The sequence below is a fragment of the Cupressus sempervirens genome, chromosome 5 (assembly GCF_028749045.1).
Source record: "Cupressus sempervirens isolate cs-2001-9-10 chromosome 5, ASM2874904v1, whole genome shotgun sequence".
Classification (NCBI taxonomy): domain Eukaryota; kingdom Viridiplantae; phylum Streptophyta; class Pinopsida; order Cupressales; family Cupressaceae; genus Cupressus; species Cupressus sempervirens.
Window position 1 is genome coordinate 245,396,001 of NC_143122.1, and position 15,852 is coordinate 245,411,852.

The 15,852-nt window shown below is 36.3% G+C and overlaps 1 protein-coding gene and 1 pseudogene across 20 annotated transcripts in view; one reads left to right on the forward strand and one right to left on the reverse strand.

The window, feature by feature from the left end:
• LOC149555446 (uncharacterized) overlaps positions 1-6,224 on the forward strand; it is a 72,930-nt gene extending 66,706 nt beyond the window's left edge. For all 20 annotated transcript variants that reach the window (XM_089829485.1, XM_089829489.1, XM_089829483.1 and 17 more), the window contains 2 exons: positions 73-908; positions 1,126-6,224. In XM_089829485.1, the coding sequence (XP_089685611.1) occupies positions 73-908; positions 1,126-5,266 (4,977 nt within the window). In that variant the 3' untranslated portion in view covers positions 5,267-6,224. The remainder of the gene's footprint in view (positions 1-72; positions 909-1,125) is intronic.
• An 8,040-nt stretch (positions 6,225-14,264) lies between these two features.
• LOC149555447 (putative uridine nucleosidase 1 pseudogene) lies at positions 14,265-15,009 on the reverse strand (annotated as a pseudogene).
• Between the last annotated feature and the right edge of the window lie 843 nt (positions 15,010-15,852).

The window sequence follows — 15,852 nt, forward strand, 5'->3', positions numbered from 1 at the left end:
CTTTGGTTGGTCTACTGTTCTGTGATTTGCTGAAGTTGCTTAATATTTATTAATATGTAATGTATTCTACAGGTAACCTCTTGCATAAATGATATGCCAGAGATGGGGGATAAACTTAAAGATTATTGGCCAAATGCACATTCACAAGTCTTTCAAAAGAGGTTTGACACTAATGATAAGGGAATTTCGATGAGGGAGAGAAAGGCAATTTATTTCAGAAATGGCAGTTATGCAACTCCCTGCCAAATTAATGGGAAAGAAAGTATAGGTGGTAAAAAAGCAGATGTGGATTGCTCACAATACACAATTGGAGATTCTACTTACTCCACAGTCAAAATAGATCGTAACACTATTGGGAATATGGTGGGGACAGATTCCTTTGGTTTGCCTTTGAATAAATGTTCAAAAAGTCAAGGGAAAAATATAAATGGTCAAATTGTTTCTAGTTTTGAGCCTGCAAGGTCAATAAGGAATCTTGCTACAGTTCCACATAATGGTCATAATTTATGCCCTCTATTTCAAGGGAATTTTGACTTGATGGAGGCTTTAGTGGACAAACAACAAATTGGCACTGGATCACAACATGTTGGTTCTGCTACACTTGCAGATAAGAGGGGGTTGTCCGGATCCGAGAAAGCAGATTTAGGAATTAATTCGGCATCTATTTTCTATCCTATCCCTTCTATATCGTCATTTCATCATGATTTAGCTGGTGGACGTCAGTTTGTTGCCTCCTTCTGCCAGTCGACTGCAGAAAAGTGCTCAGAGTATGTGTTTTGTGGATTTCAATTCTGCATGCTTCATATTCTGGAAGACCCATCAGCCCCATACAAGCAGTGTGATTTTATTGTACCAAATAGCATGCAGAGATGCAGATTCCCCGTTTCCCTCTGCGTGGCAGATACAAGGTTATCTCCCCTATTCTCAATCAAGATTTCAATTTTATGACTGGAATTAATTTAGTTGTCTATGTGATGAAGGCAGTATATCTGATTCTTCTGAATATGTTTGACATATATTTGGCAACAGTTCTCATGATTATTCATCTAATTAATTAAAAGATTGCAGTTATTGAATGTATTAGTTAAAGAAAAAGTTATTGACGTTTTTTAATTTTCTTTACAGATTTTGTCAGATTCATAAACAGATGGTGATTCCAAATTTAAGGATGAACGTCATCACTCAACAGGAGAATCCTTTCTGTGGAAAATTTTCATTGTTAGTATTAGCAGCCACTGTTGCTCATGATCACTTGGAGTGCTTTGCTCCTCCAAAAATGTGGGAACCTCAGAGAACTAACTTGGTTGATGATAGTGAGGGAGCATATCTGGTGCCAGATATCACACCATTTCCTCCATTAAGTGCATCATTTGTACATAAACAATTGCATCAGGTTTGTGAAGATGGTCCAAGTGACATGCAGCCTGGAAAGGATTTTCCTACAAGAGAAAAAGCAGGGCATTATTGGTTATGCACAGTTGACAAAGTAGAAATAGATGATAAAAAAAGGGTATCTGAGTCAAGTGATGAATCAGAAAGTGTAAGAGATGAGAGTTATGGTTCTGAGGCAGATGTCATGAAAAAAAGAAGTCAACATACTCTTGATGCTATGTACAAAGATATCAATGGAAGTCATGTTAAATTGTGCTGTACTGAGACAGTAGAGTGCAGTGTCCCAAAGCAGATGACTGACATAGAGAGTACAGGGAGGGATATGAAAATAGAAGGAGCCTCGTTCAAGAAACAAATGTTTGGAGGAGGTACATCATGTCCAAATGTTATATCTGGGACCCCAAAAACTGTGTGGAAAGAAGGTAAATGCCAGACATGTGAAAAAAATAAGTGTCTTCCATGTCCTGGATCTAGTGCTAAGAGAAAATATTTCTGGTTTCATGGGGCACCCTCTTTTGTGGAAACAGGACCAATTGATTTGGTCAGGGTAGGCTTAATGTGGACTCCTGCAAGATTGTTCCATTGTAGTGGAAATGATTTTTTAGCTAAGCACTCTGACCATCCACTTTTGATGCCTATTATAGATTTAGGCAAGTTGGACTTCACAACCATGGGTTTGAAGTGCGCTATTCAAGAGCCAAAAAGAAATGCCGGAATCTTGAAGAAGCACAAGCTGAGATTGGACACAAAGGATTTAATGTCAGGGTGGCCTGGCCATAGTTTGTCCTCTTCTCGGTTTGTTGGTGTAAGAAGACGCCCTTGGGGAGGTTATGGTGCTGAAATAAGAACTCCTGAGGGAAAGAGGCTTTGGCTGGGGACCTATCCTACTGAAGAGGCAGCTGCTTATGCATATTGTGATGCAGCTTGCAGTCGGAGGGGTGAAAAAGTAGTGACTAATTTTTCTCATGGATTTGAATTAGAATCTCCTTCAAGATCCTTTAGGGAGGACGCAAGTATATTTCAAGAGGCACCAAAAAAGAGAAGGTCAATGAATAGTAAAAGGAGAAATGAAAATCATCTTTTAGCAGATGACAAGGCAGGAAAGAAAATGTGGAATCTCTCCCAAGATAAGATAAACCCCACCATCCCATCTGGCAGTGATTTCCTGTCAACATATGGAAATAATTTTTCACATCACATAGATATGAATGATAAAAGCTCTGGTCAAGGTAGAACAGGTGCAATTGCTGAAATTGAAGGGCAGAATTTCACTTCCGATGAACATGAGACAGGTACACCTAGGAGTCAATATTCACATGAACTTTTTGGTGAAGAAAGCTCAAAATTCACAGACAAATTTTCAAGAGTGTACAGTAAGAAACAAAAATTGAGGAAAACTGCTGACCTGAATAATTCTAGCCATTTTGTTTCATTTCCTGAAAGCACACTGGATGGAAAAGAAATTACAGACTCATTTCTTCATAGTAGTAATCAGAGGAAGAATTTTAGACACCCTGCAGTATCTGTGGCTGGAATTCAAGACATTGACTACCCTCCTGAATATTTGAATGTCAAAGATAAACAAAATGATAATGTGATTGAACCGATTTATGAAAACTCTGATATGATAGTAAGTGGTATGGATCTTGGCAAGCATGATATAGATGAAATAAGGGAGGCCAAAACAGTAACTAATAGTGAGAATAACTTTTTATCTCAAGAACAAAGTCGATATGTCAGAAAGACTGAGAATGAACCACACTTTTATGGTGTGAGGAAAACTGCTTCTGGTAGATTTGAGGCAAGTCTTTATGATAGGAGTACAAAGAAAAAGTTATACATTGGGATGTATGACGGTTTAATCGAGGCAGCTCTTGCAAGGGAGCAAAAGATAATAGAATTGGGTGCTGATTCTGTTCTGAACTTTCCCGAACTTCAACAAGATGATTTGAAAAATGATAGTAGCATGCTTGGTACTATTTTGCACAAACACCTGTTCAAGATGCAATCTGTAGTGCATCAACCCTCAGTTAAAGAAGAGAAAGTTTCTGTGACAGCCACAGGGAAAAATATGAAGAAAAAGAAACCAGGAAACTCTCACAAGCTATCTAAAGCAAAGAGAAGTAAATTAACGGTGCATCCTTCTGCTATAAGGGAAAAGGTCGGAAGCCTGTACGAACCACAGCTTTTGATTTCTGGGGAGCAACACTGCACTTCATTGCAGACTGAGGAAAGAGAGATGGAAGACATAAATACTTGTTCTCTTGCTTCTACCTCTGAATTTTTGCAGATTGAGAAAACTGATCATGATATAGAGAATACTTATGCAATTGGGGGAAAGAAGGAAAGGAAACCTTTATCAGAATATGTTGACATTCCCTTTAGTGACATGAGTAAAAATGAAGATGGGCAAAAAACTTCTCATTTTGGAGATCATTGTTCACGCTTGCCAAAGCGAGGTTTGATTCCAGGATTTCACAAAGACTACAAAATTGATTCAGAATATGCTCGTGTGTATAGAACAACATCTAAATCGAGGGCTATGCAAATTAGGAGAGGTCATGACCAGGTCATTCTTGCTAATGAAAATGATATACAAAAGGAAACTGTAGAAAGATGTGATTGTAATGTTGCAGATAAAGATTTTGAGTTTTGTAAGATTGAATCAGAGGATACTAACATCAACCTCCTAAAGCAAAATGAAGGTAGAAAATTCCACTTGCCTTCAAATGCAGTTGTTGATGAGAATGGCCCTTCATCACACAACAATGTCCATACATGTTGCTCAGAAAAATCAGAAAAGGTGCAGGGTGAGGATGACATTTTTAATGATAAAAGTAAAACATGTAAGAATGGGAAGATTGGTTTTGATGTTGAACCTGAGGCCAATTTAATGGAAGAAGATACTCATGTCCATTGTCCAAAAGAAAATGAGGGAACTTTCTCTGAACTGCTTCTCAACACTAACTTGAAAAGACTTAGATCAAGAAGAGGCTTGAACTCGAAACATCTACACCTTACAGCAGATTCTTCTATGCAAGAGACAGTGAGTGATCAGAATTCTCTGGAAAAAGGCTTCCCTTTTCTGCAAGAAAACTCAAAAGAAAGCACTAGTTGTTCTCAACATGGAAATATAGGAAGGTCTCATAATTTTCATCAGTCAGGGGTTTCTAAGAGGTCAGGCTTCACAAGGCACATTGATTACAGAGGTGTTTATAGTAATGGAAAGAAATTTCAATCTATATACTACAATCCTGTTTTGAAGAAGCACACCTACTTGGGGACATTTCTCACTGGTGAAGATGCTGCTATGGCATATGATCAAATAGCTTATGATCAATTTGGCACATCTGCAAAACTTAACTTCCCTCATGATGAACTAGATCCATATGAAAGCCAAGTGTTGAATCAGAGGGCTGGCACACAGGCTCAACTGGGGCAGATGTTAGGATCTCAAAAACAGTTGGCTATTGAAAGTAAGCTTTATAGTGAGTTTTGTTCCGAGAAAAATCTAGCAGAATCTGGGAGAGAAATGGGGGTTTTGGAAGAAGATGAAGCCTCAGCAGGTGACTCTGATCATGAATATCCACAATCAACAAAATATAACAGTGGGTGTCTTTTCAATACAGAAGGCACTCATGGAAATGAGAGAAGTCCTGATGCATTTTTATCTTCGGGGCTTCTTGTTGAGATGTCAGACAGCAAATTTTGTACCTCTCCGAGGACGATAAATACTTCACTTGAAATTGAAGATAATTCGGTTTATACTTATGTAGAGCATGCAGACATTGATGATGTACACGGTACTAGTGCTACAACTTCTAAAGCTTGGGGTGAGTTATTGAAAGCCAGTGAAGTTCTAAGCTTTCCTTGAGATAGCTGAACCTCATGTACCACTGTGTTAAAAACTACACCTATTTTAGTGAATGTAACATGTCAGAAAAAAATGATTTTTGTCTTCCATTTGTACCCTGGAGATCTGTTGTTATAAAATTCAGAGCACCATTTGTTCATGCCATAGTTCATCTATAAATGTAATGGAGGTTAGAAGAAAAAAAAACAGGCTACAGATCCAATTAGACATGCTAGTGTATCTATAGGTTTTTACATCAACGATTACTTCCAGTTCATGTGTTAAGACACTTTGAATTGCAAGAACTTGTCTCTGCTACTACTTTATGTTTGGAAAAATATTTTGGCAACATAAATTTCAAGTTTGCTGTAACAAAATTCCAAGCATATGAATGCACTTCAAATGAATCCATGAAGGAAACTATCAAATTTGTCAAGATTGGCCATAGCTTCTGAAGTAGCCAATGCACAACAGGATGGAACAGAGACTTCCCTGCAGAAGATTCTGAGTTGATTTCTTCATTTAAACCAGTGGTCTTTACAGTGTGCCCCAATTGATCACAGGCAGAACAAGTAATCTGGGCCCCCATGTAGTCGAAGTCACCAGTGTTCTTTTTTCTTCTCCCTGTTTGATATATATCTATAGCTGGCACTGTAGTCACCTCAGATTCCTAAATCTCAGTAACTTTTTCTTGGCATCTATGACCAAGGGTTCCCTTTTCTGCATGAAAGAGGATTGACATGTAAAAGTGTTTGGACAATAAAGCTGCCAGAGCAACACATCTGTTGCATAGATATTTCTAAGGATGATAAATGGAACTATTTGAAAGTCACCAACTCCTCTTCAATCTTTTTGTCTAGAACATTTTGGAGCTCAAAGGTTTCTGGGGTGTGAATTTGCTCACAGTTATGTAAAGTCTTTCACTGATCATGCACGTATTGATAGTTTATAAGATAATGCACTTGCTAGGTTTTCCCAACTCTCTATAGATGGTATGCTGATCGGTTATACACAACTCATCTTGTTCCTTAAGGTTTTCATTCTATTTATTCATTATACATCTGTTAGCTAGATTTCTTAATTTTGTGATAACAGTCAAGCTGCATCTAATTTATTGTCTTGTCTCTTCAGGGTATTTATTATGCACAAAACCAATACCAAGTGTAGTTATGTCCTTGCTCAATAAGGTTCCCATGTCTGCTATGGTACTATTCTATGAAGAGTATGTCAATCTATCCATATTTACAAGGTGGAATATAGATGTTTATCATTACAAACTGAATAACTGATGTAGGAGTGTACACTTCGCTCACCCCCTTGGATGAGCTTGGAGCATGGTTCAAGTGGTGGTAGCATTGTCTCAAGGGCAATGTAGAGGATAGGAACCAGTAATGCTGTGAGTGTGAGGCTCCATATAAGGACATGGGCACCATTTAAAAGGCCGTGCTAAGAAACGGACCCACCCAAGGGATGCCATATAGAGGAGTCACAAAGGAAAGCCTATGAATCAGATCAAATAACTGAGAAAATGCACATAATGTGCATATAAGGGAGTTGGTACAAAAGGAGATAAGTTGACAATGGGTTGGCACAATTAATTAAAGTTGTAGGTCAGAGGAAGTCTATGATTTGTGAAAGTGGACAAAAGTTTTAAATGCTTGATAGCAATCATGTTCAATAGAGAGGACTTCTATCCTACTTTTGGGGATTTTTGGTAGAGAAACCCTTGAGGTTGCTTCCCAAGTAGTTGGATGGTGTTTGAAACATAACACGTTTGGTGGAGGGAAGTAGAATTTATGATGTTGAGAGACATTATAGTGTGACACTCACAATAGAGGGGATATAAAACCATAACATTAAGTGGAGTAAGTGTGAATTCCTTGCGATATATGGAAGTGGAAGTGATGATCTAGAGCTTCTAAACAAATGACATGGGAGAACACTAGAGGCCAATGACAAAAGTAGACTTGCTATGTGAGTTGGGATCATATTGGATAGTGAATGCATATTAAAAAGAGATCCATTGGAAAATTGTCGTGGAGCATTGAGAAGAAAGGAGCTCCTAAGAAGGATGGTGGTTCCAAGGGGCCTCTAAAGAAGTATACTTTCATAGTAACCTCACTAGAAGGGTTTCATAATTAACCTTTGGAAAGAAAATACCAAGTGACTTGGGATCACCTAAAATGGTCTAGCAACATTATGGTTCACATATGGTGATCCAAATGTAGCTGTGTCGCTTGCAAAAATTAGGTTGTGTGGAGTTGATTGCGTGCATGTGACCAAAGGTAATTGGTAGTGATTAATAAGGCATATCTTAGTTTCCCACAAAAAATGAGTCTTGTGGAGTCACTTGTAGGTATTTAACGAAGTGTCACATATAGTGATCTAGAGCACAGTTCCCGGACTTGGACTAGACAAGGTTAACCCAATATGAGACTCAAAAAAACTTTTTAGGACTTAGCAAGAGCTAGGTTTATGGGGAGTTATGCCTAGGTTGAGTATCTGGAGAGTCTTGGGTCCTTGGGACTTGTCTAGGGTCACTCGACTCAGGACTCACAAGGACTTGAAGAGTCTTGGAGAATCCAAGAACGATGATCTAGAGTTAAATTTGGATCTTTCTATCAAAGAGATCTAGTAGAGTAGTCTGGTTAAGTGTCGCCTATAGTGATCTAAGAAGGCAATTCTAGATCTCTTGCACAATAAGGAAGATTAGAGTTAGTTGTGCAACTGTCTAGACGTCAATCCTAGATCTTCATGATGGTTGGTTGGAAGGCAATTTTAGATCTATACAAATGAAATCTTGTGGACATGTTAAGAGCAACAACTATTAGGTTGACAATAAACTAAAATTTAGGGTGACTGTGTTCCTCAATTTTTGTCATGCTTAGTTATCATAAAGGTTGATGAGGTCTTTACAAATAGAGTAAAATTTAGATAAATTAATAGAGGTTATGAAGTTAGATATTTGACCCAACAAAGTATGATGAAGCATAGATGGTAACACAAGTTACATGGAGTAGTTCTTGAGTGATCCAATATTGTACATGGAGTAGGTCAATGATCGTGAGAGATTACTAAAGCTTGTGTACATTACATGAAATGGGTGAAGGATTGTGATAAGTACATGTAGAGAGGGATAACATTTTTTCCAATGCTATCTAGGGTTGCTAGTTGAAGTTTGTTTTATGAGAGGTCATGCAAAGGGAACTTTGTATGATTGTCCTTGGTTTGAAAAGTAGGCGGGGCCACCAAACCCCCACCTCCCTTACCCCCCCTGTCTTGGTGGTCTTTTAAAAGTGCTGCACGATAGGCCTTGTTGCCATGACAACGTACCACCTGTGGCTTATATTTAAAGTCGCAGGTGTGGTTTTAATTAAAGTTTTTATTTTTAAAAAAAAAATTATAGTTTAATTTTAATAAAATTTCAATTATTATTTATTAATAATTTTAATAGTTATTATTATTATTTATTAATTAATTAATGTTTAATAAATTATTATTTAATAATGTTTAAGTTTTTTTTTGATATTATTATTTAATAATTTTGATTGTCAATAAAATCGTAGTGATTTTAATTAATGATCAATTATTATTATTATAATAATTTATTGGAGATAATTATTTTAAAGTCATGATATTTAATTGTGAACTTTGAAATTCCATAAGTTAAGGGTAATTGTGTAATTTGTTCTATCACGAGAAATGGGTTAAGTAGTAAGGGTTAAAATGTAAATCTTATATACTAAAAAACGTACATTGAAATGAAAACTTAAACCTTACTGTTAACTTAGACTGTGTGTCTTCAAAATCAAACCAAACTATGAAACTACACAGTTAACTGTATGTTGTCTTATGTTTTGAGGTTTGGGTTGACTAGAGTGTTGACAAGTCTTGGGATGTTTATGAGAGGCTCGGAAGTTCTATTTTTGTGATATTATGATGATGCTTTGATCTTGATCTTTTAAACTCAACCATGGTAATGTGTCTGGTATGCTCTATGATGAGTTTGGATCTATTGTTCGTTATTGTTTTCAGTGTTCTTGTGTGAAAAAGAGATGAATGTTATGACCTATTTGACTTAACCTTTGAGTCATCGATCAATTATTTTTAGACGCTTTCTAGTTGTTTGTAAAGGACTAAGGTGTTATTGTGAATTTACTTTTGATGCTTTCTAGTCACTTGTATAGGGCTGAGGTGAAAACTATGATTCTTTGATTTGTACTTTTATGAGCTTAGGGTAGGTTATCTGTATGTAATGTCGGAAAGTGGCTTGTAATGGAGGTCAGAGCCCAAAGTGGCTGCCTAGGTAACCTATTGTAGGTTTTTTAATAAGTGAAAACACTACACTAAGTGAGATTAAAATGAATCTAATAATAGTCTATCTTTCCTTGACCATGCCTTGAGTGCCAGTACAAAATAGGATGGGAGTAGAGAAGACGCTTGGTTGTGACCATGCATCATTAGTATGCCTTGTCACTATGAAAGGATACTAGTGCCGCATAGAGTCACTAGGGGGCTGGGGTCAAGTCAGACTTGCCTGCTTGCATAGTAGATTCCCTACGTGTCTTTGTTTGTCTCTGGGTTTAGATGTCGTTTTATCTTGGAACCTTTGAGTTAGATTACTTTTAGGGTTTTCCTTGACCTAGATATTACTTTGATTTTTGGGATTGTTGTCCTGGTTGGGACTTGAGACTATCTCCTCAGCATAATGGGAGTGGATCTTTTTGGGTTACCATGAGGTCGGATGGTAGTGTTTTTTACATTTACCATTGAGATACGTCTGTTGAGGTTGTGGCTAGAGTTTCTTGTTTTGCATTTCTTTTCATTTTATCTTTGTATATTATGATGGATGGTTATATCTATATGATGGATTGATTTTACTTATTGTATTGTACTTTGTTTCATAGATTCGAAAGGGATGATGTAATCTAGTTTATAAATGTATATTCTTTTAGCCTTTCATACCTTGTGACATGTATAGTGGATGATTGTGAATTTCGAATTAATGCCAAGTGGCATTTGAAACAAATGTATATTATTTTAATGTATTGAACTTGTAGTAATTCTTTCACGTGGATGTGTAATTTATTGGACTTAGTATTATTTAAATTTAAATGTGATTCATTGTCAGTATTATTTAAATTTAAATGTGATTCAATGTCTTGGGATCCTTAAGGAATGTAATTTGTTATGTTTGCTTATGTATGATTATATGTTATTGCTTTTGCTATTTTATAATTGTTGTATATGTTATTCTTAAAACAAAATGTTTGGAAAACTTAGTAGAACTTTAGGTTAGTTCTTTTGGATTCCTTGGCATGGCATTACATAATCATAAGATCAGATTCAATTACTTTGATTGAAGCTATACTTCAACACTCCCTCTTAGCAAGGGAGAAGTAATAATTTCTCAAGAATACAAAATGTCTGTATACATACCACATTATTTGACTGTTAACACTCTGAAAAGTGACTTTGTCAAATAATTAAAAACACTATGCTATGAACACTATCATAACATAAATTATGATCTCTAATTATCCGAAACAATATCTAGAGTAATCATAATGCATTCGTTATCAATGACTTCTGGCATGACCGGAACAAATGTCATGATAACATACCTATCATTTGCAAGATATTGTTTCATTACATAGCATTACTTTACAAAGCATTACCTTTTGAATATATATGTCCATGAAAGATCTTCACCTTTCATTACATATCTGATGCAACTAAACAACCATAGAAGCATAAGCACACACAAATTGAAAAATTAAAATTAAATATTCAATATTACAATTTAATTATACCAAGTTTTTCTCTAAAGTATTCCAACTTCACTTTAGCAAGAGGCTTGGTAAAGACATTCGCTATTTGCTCATTTGTACAAATGCACTCAAATATGATAACCCCTCGATCTACCATATCTCTAATGTAGTGATAAGGAATTTCAATATGCTTAGAAGGGTTGTGGAAAACTAGATTAGCTGAAAGCTTGATGCAACTCTGATTGTCACAATGAATCACAATGGGCTTCAAAAGCCTTTTGAACAAATCAACTAGCAACTTTCGTACCCACACAGCTTCTCGGGCTCACAAAGAGGATGCAATATATTCTGCTTCAATAGAGCTTAACACAACTGAGGATTGTTTTTTGTTGAACCAAGAAATCATCTCGGATCCAAGATTGAAGCAACATCCAGAAATACTTTTACGTTCAGTAGTGCTGCCTACCCAATCAGAATCTGAATATCCGTGAAGATTGATGTCTACTTGATCATATCTGATTCCTATGCCAATAGTACCCTTTAAATATGTCAAGATGTATTTAGCTGCATGTAGATGTATCTTCTTTGGTGCACACATAAATTGACTTAAGTGTTAGTAGCATAACATATATCTGGACAAGTATTCACCAAATACATTGTTGGTAAACAGAGTGTTCTTTTGAATAAACTCCCAAAATGCCCAAATCTGAAAGAACAATTAGATGCCAATAGTTGGATAATCTATCATGGGGTTGATAGATTTCCTCTTAATTGAAAGGTACAGCTCCTTTATAGAATGATATGCAATGAATTTGTTTATTTCCAAAAATACTGGGTGCATTCTTAACCTGAGAACGGAAGAGGAGAAACCAAGTTAACCCTAGGCAAGACTAACTCAGGTAGATTTTAGATGTTGATCCTAGCCAACTTCGAGAAATCACACATCCTATGACTCCCGAGATTGGTAATGCAAGAATGTTGTTAGTTATGCAAATGCAGCGACATGAAATTAAAATGAAGATTAAATATCTGAAACTTTGCAACATGAACAGATGAAAGTACTCCGGTCTATCACCCATTCACCATTTAGCTGAGAATGCAAGAAAGTGCTTAAGACTGATTATAACAATACTTTGATTGAAAGTAATCAGAAAAGTGATGCCTAAATGCTCTGATTCATAACAAAACCTTTCTTGTTTTGAACACAACAAACATAATACTTTGATTACATTTGCTTACAATCTACAGCCAAATCTATTACAAAGAACCAAAATATCCATCTCTAATGCATGAATGAAAATGTAGAAATTAAAATGCTCTCCCCTCAACTCCAGCTCTCTGACTATATGCCCAAAAAGAAGAACCCTTTTCATCGAAAAAGGTTACCAATAAATATCTTTCCATGACCTTTCGGTTTCATCCTACCTGTTCAGAATCAATCTTATTCATCATATTATCAAATATTTACTTCCTTTTTATTCTTGCTGATTCATATTCCTATTTCCAATGAATATGGATGATATTCTTCATGTGAGAAGGAAACTTTACATTTGACACACAATCAAATATTGATTGGAAGCTTTGTGGCAAGTAATTCGTGATATGTCATAATGGCTCTAATCTTTTAAGTAGATAAATTATGATAACCGAACCATATGATTGGAAGCCAATTGGATGCTTTATGTTTTTCTCATCTAATACTCTATTTAGACTCTTTAGCTTCTCAAATGTTAATTGCCACATTTGATCTCTTCATTTTCCAAATACGGTTGGGGCCCGAGTTCTTTATTTCATTTTGTTATCTGCATATGGTCAAACATTTTGACCATCTTCTATCTAATGTAACCTTTTATATCTTTTCTAAGCAATACTATGTGTCTTGTAGTTTCTTCTTCAATTGGATGATCCATGTGTCTCTTCGAGATCTTCTCTGCAATTTTGGAGATGCGGTGTTGCATGAATGCTGCCTCTAATGGGCCAATCAGATTATGTCTAGTTGAAGCAAGCTTTTGAGCACATACTCGCATCTCTTTTAAATCTGAAATTTTAGTAAACATAGCTGATGCTACACACAGAAGTGCAGATCCTTGAGCAATTGATGCCTTCCTTGCAACTCCATTACTCAAGGTTGCATGCAAAATTAGATCAAGTTTAATCCAATTTTCAATGAAAGGATTTTTGTTAGCTCAATAAACAAATGGTAAAAGTAAGCTTGCAGTATTCTCCACTGTATTAACTGCAAAAGCTTCTAATGAATCTGCATTAGGAACTATTCATGCCTGAACTGCGGCTTCAAGGCCATAAGAGTGGGAAAATCCTCCAGTAGTTGATCTGAGTGATGACAGTGGTTCTCTTCCACGTAATCTACATTTTCCAAGACTCTGTACTAAGACTCGAGGACTCTATAGTAGGCAACTTCCTAAGAAGACTTGAAACTTGTCGCAGTAATATATGATATTTCACCTTTTTGCATAACTAAAAGGAAGTGATACAGAACTCAAATGCGATTGTTCAACATTTTGATAGCACTATGAATGCCTGTCCAAGGATTATATGAATTCCATTTTTTTAAAATCCAAAATCCATCAATGTATGCTCCGTGCAGATACCCTGAGACTCTACACGCACAACACCATTCTTATATTCAATTGGACAATCCATGTGTCTCTTCAAGATCTTCTTTGCAATTTTGGAGATGCGGTGCTGAATGAATGCTACCTCTAATGGGCCAATCAGATTATGTCTAGTTGAAGCAGGCTTTCAAGCACATACTCGGATCTCTTTTAAATCTGAAATTTTAGTAAACATAGTTGATGCTACATGCAGAAGTGCAGATCCTTGAGCAATTGATGCCTTCCTTGCAACTCCATTACTCAAGGTTGCATGCAAAATTAGATAAAGTTTAATCCAATTTTCAACGAAAGGATTTTTGTTAGCTTCGTAAACAAATGGTAAAAGTAAGCTTTCAGTATTCTCCACTGTATTAACTGCAAAAGCTTCTAATGAATCTACATTAGGAACTATTCATGCTTGAACTGCGGCTTCAAGGCCATAAGAGTGGGCAAATCCTCCAGTAGTTGATCCAAGTGATGACAATGGTTCTCTTCCACGTAATCTACATTTTCCAAGACTCTGTACTAAGACTCGGGGACTCTATAGCAGGCAACCTCCTAAGAAGACTTGAAACTTGTCGCAGTAATATATGGTATTTCACCTTTTTGCATAACTAAAAGGAAGTGATACAGAACTCAAATGCGATTGTTCAACATTTTGATAGCACTATGAATGCCTGTCCAAGGATTATTTGAATTCCATTTTTTTAAAATCCAAAATCCATCAATGTATGCCACGTGCAGATACCCTGAGTCTCTACACGCACAACACCATTCTTATATTTAAAAAGATGAGGTTTGATTAGTGCTGCAAAACAAGTGGGGTCATGTAGATATATTCCATTAAGACTTTCCAATTTTAGGTGAAAATCTCTGTAAAACTGGCACATGTTATAGATATACTCTCCATGTCTTGCTTTTGAGTCCTTGAGCTCACACAAATCCGCCTCAATGAAAATAACTTGTGTGGTGACGTTTATGCCAACCACAAAAATTTCTGCTCCACAAGTGAATACAATGTTAGCGGCTTTTGGACCCCCATAAATATTAGCTTTTGCGACAGGGTTAACATTGCCAATTGCAAAAACAATGAGCCACCAAGTATAACAATCTTTCTTACTTTGCTTGCAAAAGCCTTGTCCCTTTTGATTGCCAAGGCAATATTAGTTAAGGGTCCCAATGCAAGAACTGTGATTTCACTCGGATGTTCAGAAACTTTGTCAACTAGGAATTCACAGGCACTTTTTTCTATCTTTTTTTTATTTTTTAATATTTTTTTGGGTGGAGGAGGATATGTGTTTCCTAGCCCATCAGATCCATGAACAAAATTTGCAATCCGAGGTGGACCTCTCTGAAAAAATAGTGCATCAATCATCTTCATTTAGCAACCATCTAAAATCATGCTTTGAGATCTCCCAAATTACACCTGTTGCTCCATGAAATGAATCTCTGAGATTTCAAATACCATACTTAGAATTACATCAATCATGTGAAAAAGACTTTTCATTAGGTCCCTTGTATATGCCTAGAGATCACAGCTTCACAAACATCCTTCACCTGAGAAGATCACCAATGAAGACATGATATCCTTGCCAGGTTAGGAGCTATCACCCACCCAACATGATAACACTTTGAACCAACCCACCCAGCTTATAAATGAGAGGGCAAGAGAAAGGGAAACCCGAAAAGGATAGCCTACCTATGAAGGACTTAGACCTAGACACAAATCAGACCAGACATGACTATGGCTTCAAAATCTTTCACTTTTAACAACATAGATATGGGGTGAAAAGTGGGGCAACATACATTAAAGATCCAATAATCTAACTGTAGTAAGTAGTATCTGCTGATTTAGATTTGATCATATCATCTTTCAACTTGTGTAGATTGACTTCCATAGGAGTAGTAGCTGGTTTACATTTCATCATTCCAAATTTTGTCAAAATATGAACACTATATTTTTCCTGGTTTAGAAAAATGTAGTTACTCTTTTGCCAGACTTCCAGTCCTAGGAAGTAGTAAAGAAGACCTAAATCTTTCATATCAAACTTTGCTGTTAGTTCTTGTTTGCACTTATTTATAAGATGTTCTTCACCTGTTATCAACAAATCATCAACATATAATACAAGAATAATCATGTCATCACCATCTATTTTGAAGTATAGGTTAGGTCAACTTCATTTTTAGAATACCTTATCTTTGTTAGATAGTTGTCTATTCTTTC